The sequence below is a fragment of the Convolutriloba macropyga genome, chromosome 7 (assembly GCF_964194025.1).
Source record: "Convolutriloba macropyga chromosome 7, txConMacr16.3, whole genome shotgun sequence".
In the NCBI taxonomy this organism is placed as follows: domain Eukaryota; kingdom Metazoa; phylum Xenacoelomorpha; order Acoela; family Convolutidae; genus Convolutriloba; species Convolutriloba macropyga.
In genome coordinates this window covers 52,820,424-52,841,484 of record NC_134474.1, presented here as the reverse complement: position 1 = coordinate 52,841,484, position 21,061 = coordinate 52,820,424, and the positions used below count along the sequence as shown (strand labels likewise).

The following is a 21,061-nucleotide window of genomic DNA, read 5'->3' as shown; positions in this document are numbered from 1 at the left end:
GGAGTAAGGATTTTGGTCGCGCCGAAGCAGGAAGTGGAGCAAAAAAAAACGAATGGTTTGGCCGCGTGAAATTTTTTCGATCTAATTTTAATGTAGAGTTAAAAAACTGTGTTTGAACAAAAATTCGCTTTATCGCTAGTGGTTTCTTGTTCTCATGCGGCAATTTCACTTTGATTTTTACTGTTTTTAATAGCCGAGTCAACAATTCCAGGCGGATGTTATTGCGCTCCTAATTTTTTTTTATATCGTCTAACAGATTTTTGTTTCGTCTTAGCCTGACTTCCCGGAATTGACTTTTTCAATGACTTCAGTGATTTCTAGTGCTTTGCAGGTAAAATTTGTGTTTGTGACGTCATTTGTGCTTTTCGGTCAAGTGCGTGACTTACCTCAATAAAAAAATGACTTCCGAAATCACATGGAACTGTAAGTTTTATGAACATTTACTAATTAAAGGTCAATAGTGTGTATCTAAGTAGTGGCAAACTTATATGCCATAGTTCCTGAGTAATAGAGTTTTGAGTTTTTTTTTTATCGAATATTCATTTTGAAAAAGCTCCATTAGGGCTTTTTCCTTGTAGAGCAAACGTGCCTCCTAAAAATGACAGTCCGAATCTAACCCAAAAAGTTTAGTGATCTATAAAAAAGCTGGTGGTCGGTCTGTCAATCTTATTTCTTTAGTCGTTTCAATTCAAGGTTATCCACAAGCGTCTATTGCGGCTATTTTCCGGCAATCTGCCGCCTATGTTTTCGATTTTTTGGATCGGATTTTTCTAAATGGTTTATCCAATCATTCATAGCTCATTCTAGGCCTAGTTTTTTGTTCGAACCAAATTTATTTTTCTCGCTAGTGGTTTTTTTTGTTCACATGCGGCATTTTGACCTTGATTTTCTGTTTTTTTTTGAAAATTTTTTTGCTCTGATTTTTTTTGGAAATGGATCTTCCAATTCAACCGTAGTCCGTTCTAGGTCTAGTTTTTGTTTAGTCAATGAAAGTTTTTTGAATTGTACGTCAGGACTTGTCCTGCTATGTTTTTTTTTAATTCGCTTTACCTTTTGATCACGTTTTTCCTTTCACATCAGTCACGATTTTCTCGTTTGACTTCTGACTTACTTCCCTCACTGTTTCAACTGAATAGATTTTAAATTCTTTCACGCAATGAATTACGCCATATAGTGAATACAGTCAAGGTCAAAAGAGCAAAATCAAAAGTGACGGGATAAACCGATAAAGCCCGGTCATTAAGACTTTTTCAATTAGGTTATCAAAGTTGATTAGAGAGATTGCTGGCTGATATTAGTTTTAAGCTTAATTTAAGCTTATTACCCTTCAGTTTAGAAGCTGAAATAAGTATAGGTTTAGAATCGAACTGAAACTGCACACTGAATTAGAACAATTTTTGAAACTCAGGAAAATTTTTTGTCGATTTCTATCTCTTTTTCCTGTTTCAATCCCGATGTGCGTCTAGCGCGTCCACGGCGGCTATTTTCCGGCAATCTGCCGGCTATGTTTTTCTTTTGGAAAGTTCGGTGTTTAATTAGTAAATTTGAGTTAGGATTTGAACCAGTTTCTAACGTTAAAGATTCGCGGACTTCAAACATTTAGAAATGTTAACTATCAAAGATCTTTATTTTTCTCTATCTCAACGAATTTGACGGAGCCTAAAAGTGATGGTTTGTGCTGTAGGTTTCTTCGCCCAACATTGCATCCCTGATTGCTGCATCTCCTCAGAGCAATAACCTCGTCCAACTACCCTCTACGTCCACTAGTGCTCAGAAGAGTGTGCCCCATAGACTGTTGACCCTGCGCTCTGTTGAGAATGGCCAGCAACAATTGGTTCTAGTTCCAGGAACTGCTGGGTCCGCTGCTGCCTCTCTTCAAGACGTACAGGAACTGCTCACTCAGCCACAGATCAGTGTCACGCCTATGATAAGTAAGCTGAGGAGCACACTTACCTTTTACTCAAATAGTTTTGCTTTTCAGCGTTATCATTCATGGTTCGATTTATATTAAAGTACCCCCTATGGTTCTGCTGGATTGTCCGTACATTGCTCTCAAATGTACCCCTATGGTCTCTTGGGTTGTTTTCGCCGTCCATAGCTCTCATAATATTTTCCCCGTCTTTGTTAGCATTATTAATAGCCGCGTCAGCAATTCCAGGCGGGTATTATAGCGCTCCTAATTTTTTACAATCCAAGAATTGGATTGTATTGGTGCTCTGTCTTTTTACAATTCAAAGAATTTGAATTGTATTGGGGCGCTGTCTTTTTAAGATTCGAAGAGGAGTATTGGAGAAGTCCTTTTTACAATTCAAAGAATTTGAATTGTATTGGGTCGCTGTCTTTTTATTACGGCTCGAAGAGGAATATTGGAGAAGTCCTTTTCTTAATCAATTTTAATGGAGTGAATTTTGAAGCGGGAAATGAAACGCGTGAAAAAATTTGGAGTGATTTTGTTGCTGAAAAAATGAAAAGTGGAGCGAAAAGAGTGGTTTTTTGTTCATATCGCTGTTTTCTAGAGAGCGAGAAATTGAGATGTAAAAAAAAAATTCTGTAAGCGAGTAAAATTTTTTGTTCACGTGCGGCATTTTAAAGCAGTTTTTTTGGTAAAGAGGTTTGGTTATGATTTTCTTTTCACTTTAGGCTGGTTTTGGCAGTGGTTTGAAGGTTTCTGGAAATTTATTTGAATTTTATGCTAATTCGGTAGTTTCTCATGTATTTTGATGATTTTGATTTTTCTCGATTTTTTTACTTTTGTTTTGTTTTACTGCCTCAAATGGGCACTGAAAAGAGCCCTGTTACTTGAGCAATTTTTAGTTTACAAGTGGCTGCAGTTTTGTTGATATAAAGCTTTTTTTGTTGAAAAATATGACGAAAAATGGCAAAAATTGGATTTATTTTTCTTAATTTTTTGCAGTTTTTCGTTTTTTTCTGGACTTTAGACAAGTTTGTTGGCCTATTATGGCTTGCCTTTTGTTGTGCGAGCATTTGGATACCCTATTGGCTGGAAAAAATTTTTCTTTGAATTTAGGTGCTTTTGTAATATTAAAAAATTTCTAAACGTTCGCCAGTTTTTTAGTCAAAGTTGTTTGTAAGAGCTTATTTTTTTAATGTTTTGGCTTCAAGTATTTCTAAAATTTTACAAGAGTGGTTTTAGTAGGTACTGGATGTGTTGACTAAGTAATTTTGACAGAGATAGTTAATTCGGGATCTCAAAAATTTGATCAGATTTTTTATCATATTTCAAAAGATTTGATTTTTACTTTTTTGTATTACGGTTTTGTTTTCAGATAATCCTAAATTAACGGAGGCACGTTTTGTCTGATGAGTAGCTGGATGGCATTTAAGTGGATTTCCACTTCGAGTCGTTTCCGGAATTCTTCCGGCGATGTTGTTTGTAGAGATTAAATACTTGTACTAGTATGGCATCAAAAAATGTTAAGAAATCTTAAGAAATGTTAAGATAAGTTAAGAAATCTTTATCTCGGTAAAAGCGCGTTTTTTGAAAAATGATGTTCAACTTTCATTCTGATCGCCTAAGGTCTGTTTTTCAATTGATTTCAAAAATCTTGGTTTTCATTTATATTCAATGATTGATTCTTTCTTGCCTGAAACTCAAGGCAAAACAAGCAATTTAAAACTATTAATTGGGAAATTAAAGCTTTATTTTAGAAATCTTTTCACAATTTGTAGCGTCTGAGCTGATCGTGCTATCACGTTTTCCAAGGTTAATGTTGGAACTTTCTGTACAATGCTCAGTAGCAGGCGAGTCCTCTTGTTTTTCGTCCTCGTAATTTTGTACTTGTGACTGAAATAGTTGAAATAATCATCTGTTTCCGATTTTTGGTACATCTGCAGTTGTACGACATTCACTGATTATTTTTTAAACAAAATCAGTATATAATTTTTAAATGTTTGTTCTCTCAAACTCTTGGGCCTTAAATTTGAGTTTTAAATTGTTTGATAGCATTATAGGGCTGAAAATTTTTAAAATTCAGCAATGAGTAACAATTTCACACTAAATACTTCTTTTGAGCAAAAAATGGTTTCTTCTGATATGCAACTCGAAGAGCAGGGTCTCGTACGATTAAAACCTCGATGCCTGAAATAGAAGTACTTGAATGTGAATATTGAGTTAAAGATGTTGATGTTTTAGATACTCTCGGTCAGAACATCGGTCAGAGTTTAGTGAACTTGCGAGCACCTCCGACAGTGACGACCACTTCTGGAAATTCTGCAGTGCCGACTTTGAGCGCTGCACCATCCCTCCTCGCCGTGTCTAACAACATCCCTCTGTCAGATTCCAATGTCAATGCCAAAGCGGTGAGCCAAAGTCGATTCTGTGCGTCACTGTAAGCTATTCAGCCAGCTCTTATCGCAGTCCTATTTTATGAACAACCCAACTCTTCATATAATTAATAGCCGCCCTCAGCCTCTCAACGGCTATTATTTAGGCGCTCTCCTCTATTTACAATTCAAAGATTTGGATTTTTTGGTGTGCTGTCTTTTTACTACTCGAAGAGGAGTATTGGTGGAGCGTCTTTTTTTAATCGGTGGAGCGTCTTTTTTGGTGTTGTGTTAGCCTAATTGTTGTGATAAACTTATTAAATAGAACAAATTGAGCTAGGGACTTGAACAAAACATATCCGCCGGTGCCAGTATTGGTTCCATACACTATCAGTCTTTCCATCTCCTTAAGCCGTCGGTTGCAGTATTGGTTCCATAGGCTAAAATCTTAATGCTTCCGCGAACACGTAACAATATCGGTTCCACCAGTGATGATCTAGTTGAAAAATTGATAGCATGCACGACTACGAATTGTCCTGTACATTCAAAAGTTTTGGTGCCCGCTAATGTTGACTGCTCTCAACCCTTCACTTGCGGCTTTTGTTGCGCTTCTAATCAGTTGAAACATTCGGAATCGTACTCTGAAGCGGTTACGAATTCCTTGAAAAATGAGCAACAGACTCGAGCAACATTGTTTGCTGCAATTCAGCAAGATCAATCACCTAAAGATGCAAAAAGATTAAATTTAATTGTAAAAGGGACAAAGGCATCTGACAATTGTGCTGGCTACGATATTGTTGAAAAAATTGCAAATCAAATTGACTGTATCTCTTGTGTCATCTGATGATCAATGTAAATGGATTGGAAAACCACAACGTGATACAGGAAATCAATTATTGCTTCTCAAGTTTAAAGAAATGATAAAACGAAATCAGTTTCTGCGTAAGTCAGTAGCATTGAGGGATTATGAGAATTTCGATTGTGTATATGTGTCACCAGACTTAACTAAAGCTGAGAGAGTAAAGCAGTAAAAATTTGCGATTGCAGAAACGTCAACTTGAAAGTCAGAAGACTAAACTTTTGCCAGCTTTTAAGCTTAGTTTCACCCGCTGTTGTCTGTCTGACTGAAACATGGCTTGATGATTCGGTGAATGATAATGGAGTTTTCGCAGGTCACCCTTATACAGTTGTTTTGCGATCAGATCGAACGGCCGGTCATCATAGTGAACTCCTGTTGGCAATGAGTAACGCGTTCTTGGGTACTATTAGTTTAATTTATTATTCAAATTGTGAACAATTTTGTGTTCGTGTCTTAAGTAACCCATTTCTTACTCTCTGCATTGTACTTGCATATCTACCTCCTCGAGGATCGGTTTTTTGTCAAACCAGGTAATACAGAAGACAAATTGCGAAGTGTTTTTGCTGATGTGGAGGCAAGCCTAAGCTGTGATCAACGCAAATTTGTCCAGTGGATTCGACTTGGTGATTTTAGTTTTCCCAAAGTACGTTGGGAGTCAATCTTTTCGCCTCATTCTGATAAGCAAAATTGTTAGAATTTTTGCGCACTGATTTATTGCTGATACAAATTGTTGATTTGCATACTCATATGCTTGGAAGTATTTTGGAACTAATTTTTTGCTCCCATTCCGACAATTGAGACTTCAATATTGTAAAGCGATTGTGCTCAGATTATTACCCTATTCTTTTAACGCAATGTGTTGAATACGGTCAATTGCAAAAGAGCAAAATCAAAAGAGACGCGATAAAGCCCGGTCATTAAGTCATAGTGCATTAGGTTATCAAATTCATTAGAGTGTTTGCTAGCTGAGTGTTTGGTATTAAGTTTATTATATTTTAGTTTAGACGGCCTTATTAAGTATATAGTACTAGAATCTTACTGAAACTGCACTCCAAATTAGAACACTTTTTGACACCGAAACAAATTAAGAAATCAGACAATTTCTCTTCTTTTTTAATAGCCGCCCTCATCTTCTCAGCCGGCTATGATAGCGCTCCTATTTTTTTTACTTCATCGAACAAAAAAACGTTTTGCTTTACTTAATTTTGGCGCTTTTTCAACATTTTGCGTGAAATCTTTTTGACTTCTCTAGGCTAGTTCCTCTCTCTCTATCTCTCTCTCTCTCTCTCTCTCTCTCTCTCTCTCTCTCTCTCTTTCTGCTAAGAGTGATTTTGAACATCAGTTGCTCAGCAAAGCAATTCAAAATGAGCAGAGTCAGTATACAAAATTGAAATCAGAAATAGAAACGGGATAAACCCATAAAGCCCAATTTTAGATGCCCGCTATTTGAACGTCGTTCCTATAAGTATTAGTTACCATCTCTAATGCTTATTGGTATTGATTGTAGCCTCTCTCTGAAAAACAGAAGTAGGTTGAACTACGAAATGCCATCAAAATAAATCGAACTTAAAAAATGTTTTTGTACAAAAATCTTTTTTTTCAATATATTCTGTTCTTTAAATCCCAATCATGCTTATTGGAATCAACAGCGACTGTTTTCCGGCAATCTGCCGGGTATGTTTTCTTATTCTGTTTCAATCACGATGTGCATCAAGCGCGTCAACGGCGGCTATTTTCCGGCAGTTTGCCGGCTATCTATAAACACTTCATATAATTCCTTAATGCCAGGGTGACTTCTTCGCCGTGTGCTGCTTGGATTTTGTGTGATCAAAATTGCTCTATCATTCACAATTTTAAGCAGCAGAATTATCAGCAGTTTAATACTAGAAATCAAATGAAAGTCCCAGGAAATTGGCTTCAATTTTTAAATGAGGTAGTGTATATTAAGCTCTTAATATTTTAATTCGAACCATCTTATTAAAAATATTGGCCCCTGCTAAATTGGGCTACAATCAACTCCCTCCCCACGCTCGGTACAGTATCAGAATTGAGCCCTCAGTTTTTCGGCAATTTTTTGAAGTTACTGTGTCATTGATAGCCACAAAATGACACCTAGGGATGTTATTCACCTCGCTTGTTTTTTAAAATAGCCACCCTCACCTTCTCAGCGGGACATTATAATGGCCCTATTTTCTTACGACTTGAAGAGGAGTTTTGGTGGAGTGCCTTTGTTTTGATTGACTATTTTTTCGAGTGAATTTAAAGAAGGGTGTAAAATTCAATGCCGTACATAAAATCTAGGTGTTTTGGTCAAACGGGTGAAAGAATTGAACAGTAGAGAATACCGAGAATGATTTTTGAGCATACCGCTTGAATTGCGAGAAAAACAGGTGTGAAAACAATTTCGCTCAGAGAGCAAAATTTTTTGATAACTTTTGGTTTTTTCGAAGCAGAGTTTTTAATAGCCGCGAAGCGATGGCGGCTATTTTTGTGGACAGCGTGGTTTTTTTACAATTCAAAGAATTTTAATTGTATTGGTGCGCTGTATTTTAAGATGTTTTCACACATTTTTCAATGACTTTGATCGTTCAAAACGGGATTAACAGGTAAAGCCCAGCCGGCATTAAGTTTTATTAGAGGCCCAAAGTGGGTTTTAGTGCTCCTTCAAGCTGCTGGGATGGTCTTAATATAACATTTCGATTTTTAGGAATTTTTTGATAAAATTAAAAAAAATATTTTTCAAGTTTTTTGAAATTATTTGCCTTTTAATCAGTTTTGCTTGCCTCATTAGTCAGTTAATCTCCTCCAGGGTATCTAAGTAAGTTATTAATAGCCGCCCTCATCTTCTCAGTCGGCTATTATAGCGCTCCTATTTTTTTTTTTACTTCGAATAAAAAAATGTTTCGCTTTACCTCATTTTGCCGCCTTTTCAACATTTTGCGTGAAATCTTTTTGACTTCTCTAGGCTAGTTTCTCTCTTCTCTCATTCTGCTAAAAGTGAATTTGAACATCAGTTGCTCAGCAAAGCAATTCAAAATGAACAGAGTCAGTATAAAAATTGAAGTCAGAAATAGAAACTGGATAAACCCATAAAGCCCAATTTTAGATGCCCGCTATTTGAACGTCGTTCCTATAAGTATTAGTTACCTCTCTCTAATGCTTATTGTTATTGATAGTAGCCCCTGTAGCCTCTCTCTAAGAAACAGAAGTATGTTGAACTACGAAATGCCATCAAAATAAATCGGACTTAAAAAAATGTTTTCGTACAAAAATCTTTTTTTTTCAATATCTGTTATTTCAATCCCAATCATGCTTATTGGAATCAACGGCGGCTATTTTCAGGCAATCTGCCGGGTATGTTTACATAGTTGACAGGAGGCAATGAAATGGTTTTCAACATTTTAATAGAAGGAATTTCTGTTTTTGAAATTTGAAATGTCTTCTAAAAATTATTGCCTATCGATCTTTGAGCCAATGATGCTTTAGGGCTTGGAATTGGGTTACTGGCTAGCCTCTAGAGACAAAGAAATGATTCTGAAGATATTAATATCACGTTTTTTGGCAACATTCCTTCAAAATTTGCGATTGATTTCGTTTTTTAAAATTTTTTCTGTCTTTTTCGGAGTTAATCGATCTTCAAGGGCCAATGAATTTTTTTCAGATCTGGCAGATATAATAGTGGACCGATTCCAGAGACAAAAATTGTTTCTGATCATATTTTTTAAGTAGGTATTTTTAAAGGGATCAAATTTTGCCTTCGGGGTAAAAGCTTCAAGAGTTTTAGCAATGAGTATATTTTTGCTTCGTTTGTTTGATTGTTTGTTTCTCAACTTTTCGAGATTATTTTGTTTGTGTTTTATCTGGCATTGTTCAATTGATCTGCTGGTCAGTTAGAGTACTTCTGAGTTTTTCATTCAATTTTTTGGATTGTATTTCAGGACTTGTCCTGCTATGTTTTTTTTCGTCGTCTCCATCGATGATTCTTACGACCTGACTTCTTGCAATTGACGTTTTCAGTGTCAGTGATTTCTACTACCTTGAAGTTAAAATTTGTGTCCTTGACGTCATCTGTTCTGCTTTTAGGTCAATTGCGTGACTTATCTCACTAAAAAAATGACTTCTGAACTCGCTTAATGAACTTAAAATTTTAGGAACATTTACTAGTTAAAGGTTAATACTGTGCATATAAGTATTGCCAAACGTATATGCCCTAGTTCTTGAGTATTAGAGTCGTAAGTTTTTGTTTTCGAATAATAGTTTTGAAAAGCTCTTTTAGGGCTTTTTCGTTATAGAGCGTATGGGTCTCATAAAAATGACAGTCCGAATCTAAACCAAAAAGTCTAGTAGTCTATTAAGGGACTGGTGGTCAATCTGTCTGTCCTATTTCTTTAGTTGTTCCAATTCATGGAAAGCCACAAGCGTCTATCGCGGCTATTTTCGAGCAATCTGCCCTTTATGTTCTTAGTTTTTGGGTAAGGTGGTTTTTCTCAACCCTAGTAACAAATAATTATACATTCGGAAGTCCTGTTCACCATCTTTCATAAGTTAGACTTTTAGATTAAAAATTTGAACTATTTTTAATTGCTCTCGAACGCAATTTGGAGCCATTATTGTAGTTGTATCTTTATGCAAATTATTTGCTTGAACGTTTTGTTCTAGAACTTTTTTTTTCGATTTTACTTCTCTTTTTAATTGCTCTTGAACGCAGTTCATGGCAATTATTGTAAACATGTGTGTCTTTTTTATGCGAATTTTTTGCTTGACAATTTTAAGCTTTTCTTCTAGAACATTCTTTGACTTCTCAGGTGACTTTTTCACGCTTTCGTTCATCATTTTTGAGTGATCTCTAGTGCTCCGAAGGAAAGCTTGTTGCTAATATAAATTCGGTTGCAGCAGAGGACAATTAAGTGACTCGTGCCGCAGTGGTTAGTGGGGGTGGCCGTGAAAGGCGTCTATTTTCCAGCAATCTGCCGGTTTTGTTATAGTGGCTTGCTAGGACACAAGTTAAGTTTTACTTCGAGTCAATTGCGGAGTTTTCCGGCTATGTCTTTTACTTTCGTCGAACAAAATTTTGTTTAGCTCTACATAGCTCACAGCTTGTTCAACATCTTGCCTGAAATCTTCACTACTTCTCTAACCTATTTTTACTCTTATCTGATTCTGCTCAAAGAGTCTTTTAGCAGCAGTTGCTCAGAAAAATAATATAGAATCAACAGAGTAGGTATTGAAAACTGAAATAAAAAATGGAAGGTTATTTGAAAGCAGATAATAGAATACAGCAGCAATAAGTTATGCAGATTCTTAATCAAAACATAACTTCTCAGCTTTTTATAAAAAGAAGAGATTTATTGGTCTGTTTAACGTTTTAATTGCTCTTGAACGAAGTTCATAGCATTTATTGTAAACGTGTTAGTCTTTTTATGCAAATTTTTGCTTGACCGTTTTTGCGCTTCTAGAACATTCTTTGACTTCTCAAGTGACCTTTTCACGCTTTCGTTTTTTTATTTTTTAGTGATCTCTATTGTTCTCATTCCGAAGTAAAGCTTGTTGCTAAAATAAAAAACGATGGCAGCCTTGCAAAAAGTAGGGCCTGATAGCCGAGTGGGCAGGGCTTCTGGTCAGGTATCGGGAGGTTCATGGTTCGATTCCCGGCGTGGTCAACTTTTTTTGCAGCCATAAAGAAAAATTGATATAGGCTACAGCCCCTGAATTAAATTGCCTCGCCTGTCGTTCAAGGGCGGTTCTTCCGATATTAGTCGGTTTTTGTTTGAAACTGCAGATCTACGAAGCTATCGTGGCTATTTTTTGGTAATCTGCCAGCTATGTAGTTTAAGTAAATATGGCCTCCTCAAAAATTGATATAGGCTACATGCTGCGGCAATTATACCATTAATGTAATTTTCAGCTTGTCTGATCTTTGTTTGACGCTTTCAACTTACTGTCCTCAAGAAAGGGATAAACAGATAAAGAACTGAGGATAAAGGACCAGCTCTCATAGATCCTTACGCCTTACTAATATCTAGGCATGCGGTTCGCCGAAACTTCTGAGTAGACATAAGTTTATGATTGAAGGGTGGCTCCGAATTTTAGTGTTCGACCCCCGATGTTTGTAGCAATTGTATTAGTCCTGCAGTCCTTATATGCAATTTTTTTTGTTAGAGGCTTAGTTTTTCGTCCAGAAAAACGGGATTAACAGGTAAAGCGTGGAGGGCATTAGGCTACTAAGCTGCTCTCTCAGAGCTCTGCTGGTCTTAGTTTACAATTCACCGACGTTTCTGGGAAGACTTAAAATTATGGGCAGTTTTCATCGTAAAGGCGGTTTTCTGCTATTTAATCGCCCTTCAACCCCTTTCTTTCCCCTAAACACAACTCCTGCACTCTTCAACGCGAAGCGAAACCCCCTCCTAATGCGCTTAATACTGCTGGTCTTTCTAAGCCCAAGCTGGTTACTACCGAAGTCAACCTCTCGCCTTTCGTTTGATTTCAATTACACCGACGTTAGTCGATTAGGTTGGCAGCAAGTCGTTCAAAGTTTGCAGCAATTTGTCCTGCTGGTTTTTTGTACCAGACTGTCCTACTACCAATTTTTTGTCTGTTCGTTTTTTCCATTTTACAATTTGTTGGAGCTTCTGAGCTGATCATGCAAGGTAAGGTGTCTTGCCTTTTTTCCTCGTAATTTTGTACTTGTGACCGGAATTAGTTGAGTTAATCATCTTTTGTTCCGATTCTTGGTACATATGCAGATTCAGATCATTTTTAATCATTAATTAAATTTTCAAATGATTCTTCACTTACACTCTTGGGTCTGAAATTTGAGTTTTAAATAGTTGAATGGCATTATGGCTGCTTGCTGCTTATTTTTCTGCAATATGTCGGCTCTGTTTCAACATTTTGCGTAAATTTTTTTCTAGGCCAATTTATTCTCGTAACGCTTATAGCGCCTTCAGACAGCAGCTGCTCTATTAAGTAATAATAATAATAATAATAAATTGTTCATTTTCTGTTATCGAGCAACACAAAAGAAGTTTATTTACTGTGCACAAAAAATATGTACAATGAAGTTCAACAAAAAAGAGAACACCATTAGATCATCAGTTGATCCGTTTTCAGGTGCCTCACAATGTAGGAATATCAAAGAACTGTTGATTACGAACCGGAAGAAAATTACTATAGTAATTGAACTATAAATCATGAATGGTTAAAACAAAATAATTAAATAAATAAACCGATAATTACGTCTAATTGTAGCCCCCTGGAGTGCAGGGGGCTACAATTAGACGTACTGAAAAGAAATAACTTGAAAAGTCTGGGTTGTCAATTGTGTAATTTTATAAAAACATATGGCAAAAATGTCTTATTTGCTGATATGTCATTTTTAAAACCGTATTTACAAAGGAAGGTTTAAGAAAAACCAACAAATTCAATATTTTTCGAACCTTAAACATCAATCGGTTTGTCACATTTTTTCGATCACCGCAATCAAGACACATCGTTGTTTTTCTTTTATTTACTCTGTTTAATTCGTTATCATTCAAGAAAGATTTGACGTGAGTAACTACACATTCGTCTCTTAGCATTTTTATCAACAGTTTAAGTACTTCGTACCAGTGTAGTTCTTTTGCTAAAAACAGATTAAATTTTCTCCTTAGATCGCTCACTGAGTTGAACGTTCTCTTATTGAAAATTATCCTTATGAGTGTTTTTTTAATTTTGAGTCTATCAAAGAAATATCTGACAAAACAGAATTTCCATAAATCAGTATACCATATTGCACTACCGGCTGAACATAACTTTTAAAAACCTGAATCATTTGACTTTTACTAAGAAAATTTCTCAGTCTATAGAACAGTCCACTGAATTTTATTAGTTTTTGTTTAACCACTTCAATATGATTTTTGAAAGACAATTTATTATCTATTGTTATTCCAAGGTAACGTATTGAGTCAACGTTTTCAATTCTTTCTTTATCGATGTTAATCTGTTCTTTCTTGGAGTAAATTTTACTTTTCCCAAAAAACATTGATTTTGTTTTCTCAGTTTTGATTGCTAATTTATTTTTAGTTAACCACTGATTACATTTTTGTAATGAGTTTTGTGTTTCATCACAACCTCTTCGGCTCTGGCTGAAGTTTCAATCACTGTGTCATCTGCAAAAAGTATAATGTTAGATTCAAGATTAGTTAAATTGTCAACATCTTGCATATTGCTCAAATCATTCACGTATATTATGAAAAGCAGAGGACCGAGTACCGTTCCCTGGGGAACTCCAATTTCAACAAAAACAGTACTTGAAACAACTTCTGCATTTTGAACAAACTGAGAGCGGTTAGTTAGGTATGATTTAAGTATATTGAAAACATGACCTCTCAAACCAATATTATAACATTTGCCTAATAGTACTTTATGGTCTACCGTATCAAAAGCTTTTTTGAGATCCAGGTATGTGCAAACAGACAACGGATTTATCAGATAATTTTTGTCGCAAGAGTTCAATCAGAAACAAAAAAGCGTCAACTGTACTTCTTTTGACCCTGAAACCAAACTGGGAGCTTGAGAGCAGATTAAATTTAACTAAAAAAGAGATTATTCTTCTCTGACGCAATTTCTCGAAGATCTTTGCTATCGTTGGTAATAAGGAAATTGGCCTAATAGTTGATGGTATACTCTTTTCTCCAGATTTGTGAAATGGGAAAACTTGCAATTTTAAGACACGCCATTGAAACATTCATTGAACCATTTTGAGAAGAAAGGACTAGGACATTAGAAAATTTCTTGATGCAATAGTAATTGAGGTCATAACTGTACCTATTCGGAGCATTATTTATGATATCAAAAACTTCGTTGTCTGTAATATCGGCAAGAAACATGGAATGTTCTGCTTTATCGGTTGTTTTTAGAAATGATTTCCTTCCGATCGATGTAAAAAATCATTTAAATGGTTGACTTCTTCTTGAGATAGTATTTTTCCACGATTTTCAATTTTTTTGCCTGTTATGTCACCATAAACTTTAAAAAAGTTCCGGTTTGTGTTTGCTGCACCCTTTTCAATTTGATTTTGTTAAAAAGTCTTCATTTTGTTTCTTATCAAAGTTTATACCTTCCTCACTGTTGTTTGTATTCGTTATTGGCCAATATTGATTGACCTTTGAGTGCTTTCTTCCACAACCTTTTTTTTCTTTGCGGCAGCGTTTTTGACTTCGTTGTCAATCCAGATTTTCTGCGCATGTTTTCTTGGTTTTCTTAGGTAAATAGTGATTGTAAAACTTCTTGCACGATTCTTTGTGAACATTTGAATTTATCATTAATTTCTGTTTCGGTAAGATCAATTTGTTTTAAACGCTGCCATATAATGAAACTAATTTTTTCCTGTAGAAAAGGATTTTCTATTTTTGCCCAATTTCTTGATTGAAAAAAATTGAAATCTGTTTCTAAGTTTGTTTTATTCTTCAATTTAAGGAAAAGCGAATAGTGATCAGTTATTTTTGTTCTTTGCCTGGTAACCTCTGATTCAAAATTTGTAAAGAACAGGTCAATATAGAACTTGAATGTTTTGTTTCGTGTAATGAGGTTCTCACTTACCAATTTTAGGTCACATGTTTGGGTCAGTTCCCTTAAATATGCTAAATATGATTGTTTGTTCCCTTTAGATAGAAAATTTACATTAAAGTCACCGCACAGCACATGCAGGCTTTGCGGATTGCTAATCTGTTGTTCCAAGTAGGTACTAAGAACGTCAAAAGTAGCAATCGTGGTGGCATTAGGTGGTATATAAACACAAGTCATTCATAACTTTTTTGTTCCAATACTGAAGTAAACACTAACTGCTTGTATATTAATCAGGTTTAGAGACCCCCTTTTTTAACATTAAATTTTTTTGTACAAAAATTGCAACACCTCCACCTATTTTTCCCTGTTGCTTGTAACCAGTTCATCATAACCATCTATGTGAAAAATATTTGATGAGAACTTATCTCTAAGCCATGTCTCTGTTAGGCAGATTGCTATAGGTTTTTCTTTCAGAGACGCAATTTCCAAAGTGAGTTCATCAAAATTTTTCGTTAGTGAACGCATGTTCTGTAGCATGATAACCTGCTTGGTTTCGCCCAGTAACATTTTGTCTATGACGACCATGAGAGAATAGTTCAACTACACAATCTGAGCAATCAGCTTTGACTAATGAAATTATTAACAATTTGAGTTAATAGAAAATAAAAAAAATTAAAAAAAAATTAATTCATGTTTTGTTTTCAATCATTTTGAAATATTTGAAGCAAATAATGTTAAAATTTAACTTAAATGATGTCCAGTGACCTCTTTTCCTCTTTTCTCCATTTTTTAAAAAAAATGCACTCCCTTATGTAAGAATGAACTTAATCACTGAGTGAAAGTTCGTTTTTTTAGTTGCTATTTTCAATATGCAGTTAAAATAATAATGTTCCGCGGAAATCACAGAACTTTTTTTCCATCTCAATACTCTTGTTTCAGACTAGATGACTGCGGAAGTCACAGTCAGCTTGAAACTTGCTCGCGGAAATCACGAGCACAGTATCAAAATGAAAGTTTTTTATGTTACACTTCTTCGCCCATTTGTCTTTCTTCGTGAGGTAATGTTTCAAAAAAAAATGAGAAAAGATTCTGAAGGAACGATGTACCAAAAACTAGTGCATTTCCCCCTATTTCTTTGTTGGCAGGAAACAGCTCTTAGTTATTCCCAGTCTACATCAACAAAGTATAACATTTGTTTTAACAATAAGTTTAGCAAGTAAATACGAAACAAAAAAATAATTGAGTTGAAGTTCAAATATCAGTTATAATCTTTAGTCTTGCGCCAGACCGTTTGTTTTTAGCTTTGCGATGAAATCAACAGATTCAATGTCGACAAGCCAAATCAAAATAGAAATGCAATGAACACATAAAGCCCGGGTTCATATTCACGTTACTCAAATTGAATTTTTTAAAATTATGTTCCAAATTGAATGGCCCAATGAAATGATTTTTTACTGCATTCTATATGGGAATTTACATCAATCTTGTGATGAGTTTTATGGGATTGCGTGACTAAGTCACTCAATAATTTACTTCACTTATCCCAAAATTCATTCACTTATTAATTCTGAATTGAGAATGTAATTTCTTTTAGGAATTCTATTTTTTGTTATGTTGGTCTTGGGTCACAAGTCTTTTCCCGACAATTGTCCGGCGATGTACTGATTCTATGTTCAACTCCATCATTTTTGGCCAATAGTTGGGTGTTTTGATTTTTTCTGTGTTCGAAAATTAGCTACTTTTAGCCCGACGGAAAGGCTTATAAAATTGTGGGTTATATATTTGGAGTAATTTGGTGTTTTAGAAGATGCGAGAGCAGTTGGAAAAGAAGATGATTTCCAGTGGCAATGCTAATCCTCAATTGCAGCTTCAGATGAACAGCAGCAGTGCCCTCTTGAAGGAGAACAACTCTTCCGCTCCCTTAGTCAATGGAGGAGTAAGTGGGTCAGGCGGGATTCCCGGAACTTTAAATACAGTGAATAGTGGTATGAATGGTAATAGTAGTGGCAACGGTTTCAACTCTATGGTAGATTCCACTACCAAAGTTGGAGAAGGTGATCCCAAGTATTCATTGACACGAGAGAAGAACCGCGAGGCAGCCCAGAGGTGTAGAGAGAAACGTAAGAAATGGATAACCAGCATTCAGGACGAAAACAAGCGTCTTAACGTTAGTGAATTCCTGCCAAATTCTTGGTCATTTATAGCAGTTATTGTTGGCTCAAGCTTGCTTAAAATAGTGAAATGTAGTTCAGCGAACCCCTAATGCACAAAATCAATTCGGCCTTTCTTTCCTCGAGTATCTTTTTTCTCTCTACCGAAAGCTGAAAATCCGACCTGAATGGTAGTGGATAAGAAACTGTATCACCAGATTTGTCACAATATGCCAATGATTTGCTAATGAGTTCTTGATAGTATGTGAAAAAGCATCTCCTTGAGGTGAACATTGTACTTATTCAGAATAACAAGTACTGAAGATAGCAACATCGGTGAGTTGAGCTGCCCTATTGCCTTCATCAATCCTGATTCCAAAATTAATCTCTAAGCGTTGATTTGAAATTCCGGAGAAGCTTAGTTCTATTTTAGTAGGAGTAAACTTTTTTCGTAGCTTTCTATTTGCAAGAATGGTGATTGACGTCGAAGAAAGGAAGGTGGAATTACGACTGAGTTGATTTAACATCAGCTGGCTAGGAAGCGACTGATTTTAGCCTTCACCTATTAATTTCTCTCAAACGAGGTTTGTAGCTGTTATTAATTGCCCCCGAATGAGAAGCAATTATTGTAAACGAAACGTGTGTGTCTTTTTATGCACATTTTTCGCTTGACCGTTTTGAGCTTTTCTTCTGGAATAATCTTTGACTTCTCAAGTGACTTTTTCACGCACTTCTTGATTTTTGTGGTTTCAATTACCCTCAATCCGAAATAATGTTTGTTGTTCAAACAAAACCGATTGTTTGAGACTCGATTACAAGTCCTTGATAGCCGAGTAGATAATACCTCCCTCGAGGTGACGGAATCGTACTCAAGAGGTCGGGGTTCAAATCCTACCGTCGGGGTCCGAATCCGATGTTTTCGCATCCATAAAGAAAAATTTATCGAGGCTACAGCCCCTGAATTAAATTGCGCCGCCTGTCATTGGAGAGCAATTTTTCCGACGCTAGTCGGTTTATGTTTAATAGCAGCCGTCAGCCTCTAAACCGTTATTTAGGTGCTCTCCTTTTTACGACTCGAAGAGGAGTATTCGTGAAGTCTTTTTTATCGATAATTTTTGGAGTGTATTTAAAACAGGATGTAAAAGTCAATGCCGCAGGGGAAATTTAAGTGCTTAGGTCAAACGGCTGAACGAATGGAAGAACAGAGAGAAGAAGGTGTGAATTTTAGTTCGTGCAGCGTTTTTTTTTGACAGAGCGAGAAAAGTAGGTGTGAAAGAAAGAAATTGCTAAGCAGGCGAATTATTTTGATCACGTGCGGCTTTTTCGAACCAGTTTTTTTAAACGTTTTTACGGCTTCTTCGGCTAAGGCGGTTGTTCTTAACCCTATTAACAAGTAATTGTTTGTTTGGGGGCATTTATGACCATCTCATTCGACACTTTTTAGCGGTTTTAAACTCTTTCAATTTTTTAGTGTCAAGGGTAGTTTTTTGGTTGGACCTAGTATTCATGTGGGATTCAATGCACTTTTAATTTTGTTGTAGCCGCCTCAGCTTCTCAGCCGGCTATTATGGCGCTCCTGTTTTTTTTTACTTCGTCGAATAAAAACTTTTGGCTTTACCACATTTTGCCGCCTTTCATTTTGCCTGAAATCTTTTTGACTTCCTTCACTCTTCTCTCATTCTGCTAAAAAAGTGTTTTTAGACAGCAGTTGCTCAGCAAAGGAATTCAAAATGAACAGTGTCAGTATCAAAAAACGAAATCAGAAACAGAAAAGGGATAAACCCATAAAGCCCGATTTTCGATGCCCGTTACTCAAACTTTGTTCTGAGTTACCATCTCTAATGCTTATTGGTATTGATACTAGCCCCTGTATGGTCTCACTATGAAATAGGAGCATGTTCCAAAATGACATCAAAATAGTTCACACTTTAAAATTGTTTGTACAAAAATCATTTTTTCACTGGTTTTTTTCTCTTCTTTCAATCCCAGTCTCGGTTATGGGAATCAACGGCGGCTGGTTCCCGACAGTCTGCGGGGCAGGTTTATAATTCGAAGTTTGTTTTAGTTGAAGAAAACAGTCTAAATTTTAAGAATTTTTGCTTATTTTTTCTGTTTTTCGAGTTTTGTTAACCGTGTTGTACTGTTTTTTTATGCCTTTCTGATTTTTGCTCATTTCCAGTGATTTTCTTAGGGTTGGTTTTAGTTTTATTGTTACTAAATGAAACCAATTTAAGTTTTCACAGCACATATTTTTATAAAATAAAAAATCAATTATACAGTTTTTTGTAGTTGTTGCTGCTCTCTCCTGATATAAGTGTTTTCCATTTCGTTTGCGTGCCCTGTGGTTGCTAAACGAATAAGCAGGAACTGCTTCTTCAAGCCTGGTGAAAACTTCTGTGGAAACTTTGTAATATTTAGAGAAACTTCTTAAAAAAATTATTGCTTTACCCTAAGATTTTGTCCTTCAGTTTTTTCTCTTTGTCGGGTCCTCACTCCTTTTTCGAGCTGTATCATTTCGCGCTCAACAGCTCAGTCTGCTTTATAGTGGACCTAATGTTCTTTACTTCGTGCGATAAAAATTTGTTTGGCTTTACCTTAGCTCACAGCTTGTTAAACATTTTGAAATATTTTTGACTTCTCTACGCTTATTTCATTTTTCTCTCATTCTGTTCAAAGTTCTTTTAATCAGGAGTTGCACAGAAAGACAATTTTCAATCAACCGAGCCAGTATAGAAAAATGAAATCAAAATAGAAACGGATAAACCCATAAAATCCAATTTGATGCCCGCTACTTGAACTTTGTTCTTAAAAATCTTAGTTACCATCTCTAATGCTTATTGGTATTGATACTAGCCTCTGTATACCCTCGTCAACAAACAGGAGTATGTATAAGTACGGAGAGAGATCAACATAGTACATATTCATTTTTATTTTTCCTTTCAATAACAATCGGGTCTATCGGAATCAATGGTGGATATTTTCCAGCAACCTGCCGAGTATGTTTCCTAACTTATGCAACTTTTGGAGCAGATTACACATTCTGTTATCGAATATTTTTTATTGGAGTCGCTATTCGTGAAGCATTGGCCAGATTATGTTTTCACACTTTTCTTTCCAATTTGTATCCTCTATTGTTTTTCTAAAATTGAGTGGTATAATGAAGTAAGCTATGACGTAAGTTAAGTTCTACTTCGAGTTGTTTCGGGAGTTCTGCGGCAAATTTTTAATTTCTGACCTTTTGATCACGTGTTTTGTTTTACATGAGTCACGATTTTCACGCTTGACTTCTGTCTTACCTCACTGTTTTAACTAAATGGATTTTAAGATCTTTCACGCAATTAATTGAGCAATTTGAAAACTGTATTTTTTTCTCGATCGAAGTTGGAAGCATTTTGTAGTCGTGTTTTTTACTGCTAAAACAGGCAAAAACCAGTTTATGATTGCGCTTTGTTCCCAAATTTGGCTGTTTGGCAAATATGTTTTTCAAATTTTTGATCGTTTTAATAGCGACCGCCAGCCTCTCAAAGGCTTTTTTCACGCCCGTCTCTGTTTTAATTCTTTTTACTTTTTGATTAAGTCTTTGGTTTAATATAAGTCGAAACTTTCAGGTTTGACTCCTGACTCACCTCGCTCCTTGTTCTAACTGCATGGAGTTTCATTCAGAAATATTCAGAAATATTACGCGAATACGTTCAAGGTCAAAAGGCGAAATCAAAAGAAACTGCGTAGAACAATAAAGCTCGAAAAAATTGATTTTTAAAAATTTAGTGCGTGAAGTTATCAAAGTGTCTTGAAATATAGTTCTAACGTTAATAGTATTATGCTTATTGTTTTCGAATTTGGAGGCTGACTTCGCGATAAAATTCACTTAGAAAAGAACTATGCTGTCGTCACATTTTCTCTTTTTAACCGTTTAAATCAATGGAGTCAACGGCGGATGTTTTCCGGCAATCTACCGGCCTTGTTTTATTTGGCTGGAAGCGTGATTTTATTCAAACTGCATTTAAGTGGAGTTAGAATGTGGTGTGTGAACAAATTTTTGGTTTTGAGATCAATTTTTTCCACGTGCGGCAATTTGACTTCTGTTTTCTGCGTTTTTCTCTTGAGTGATATTTAAAAGTTACACATGTGTTCTAATGCTTGAATAACTGAAAAGGCAGCGAATTCGTTTAATGATTTAGAAACTTTTTGTTCTATTAAAATTTTAGCAAAGTTTTGATGT

At 35.7% G+C, this 21,061-nt stretch overlaps 1 protein-coding gene across 2 annotated transcripts in view; it reads left to right on the top strand.

The window, feature by feature from the left end:
• LOC142343152 (uncharacterized) overlaps positions 1 to 21,061 on the top strand; it is a 91,440-nt gene that overhangs the window by 54,563 nt on the left and 15,816 nt on the right. For both annotated transcript variants that reach the window (XM_075394849.1, XM_075394847.1), the window contains exons 7-9: positions 1,685 to 1,931; positions 4,154 to 4,320; positions 16,494 to 16,856. In XM_075394849.1, coding sequence (XP_075250964.1) covers positions 1,685 to 1,931; positions 4,154 to 4,320; positions 16,494 to 16,856 — 777 coding nt within the window. The remainder of the gene's footprint in view (positions 1 to 1,684; positions 1,932 to 4,153; positions 4,321 to 16,493; positions 16,857 to 21,061) is intronic.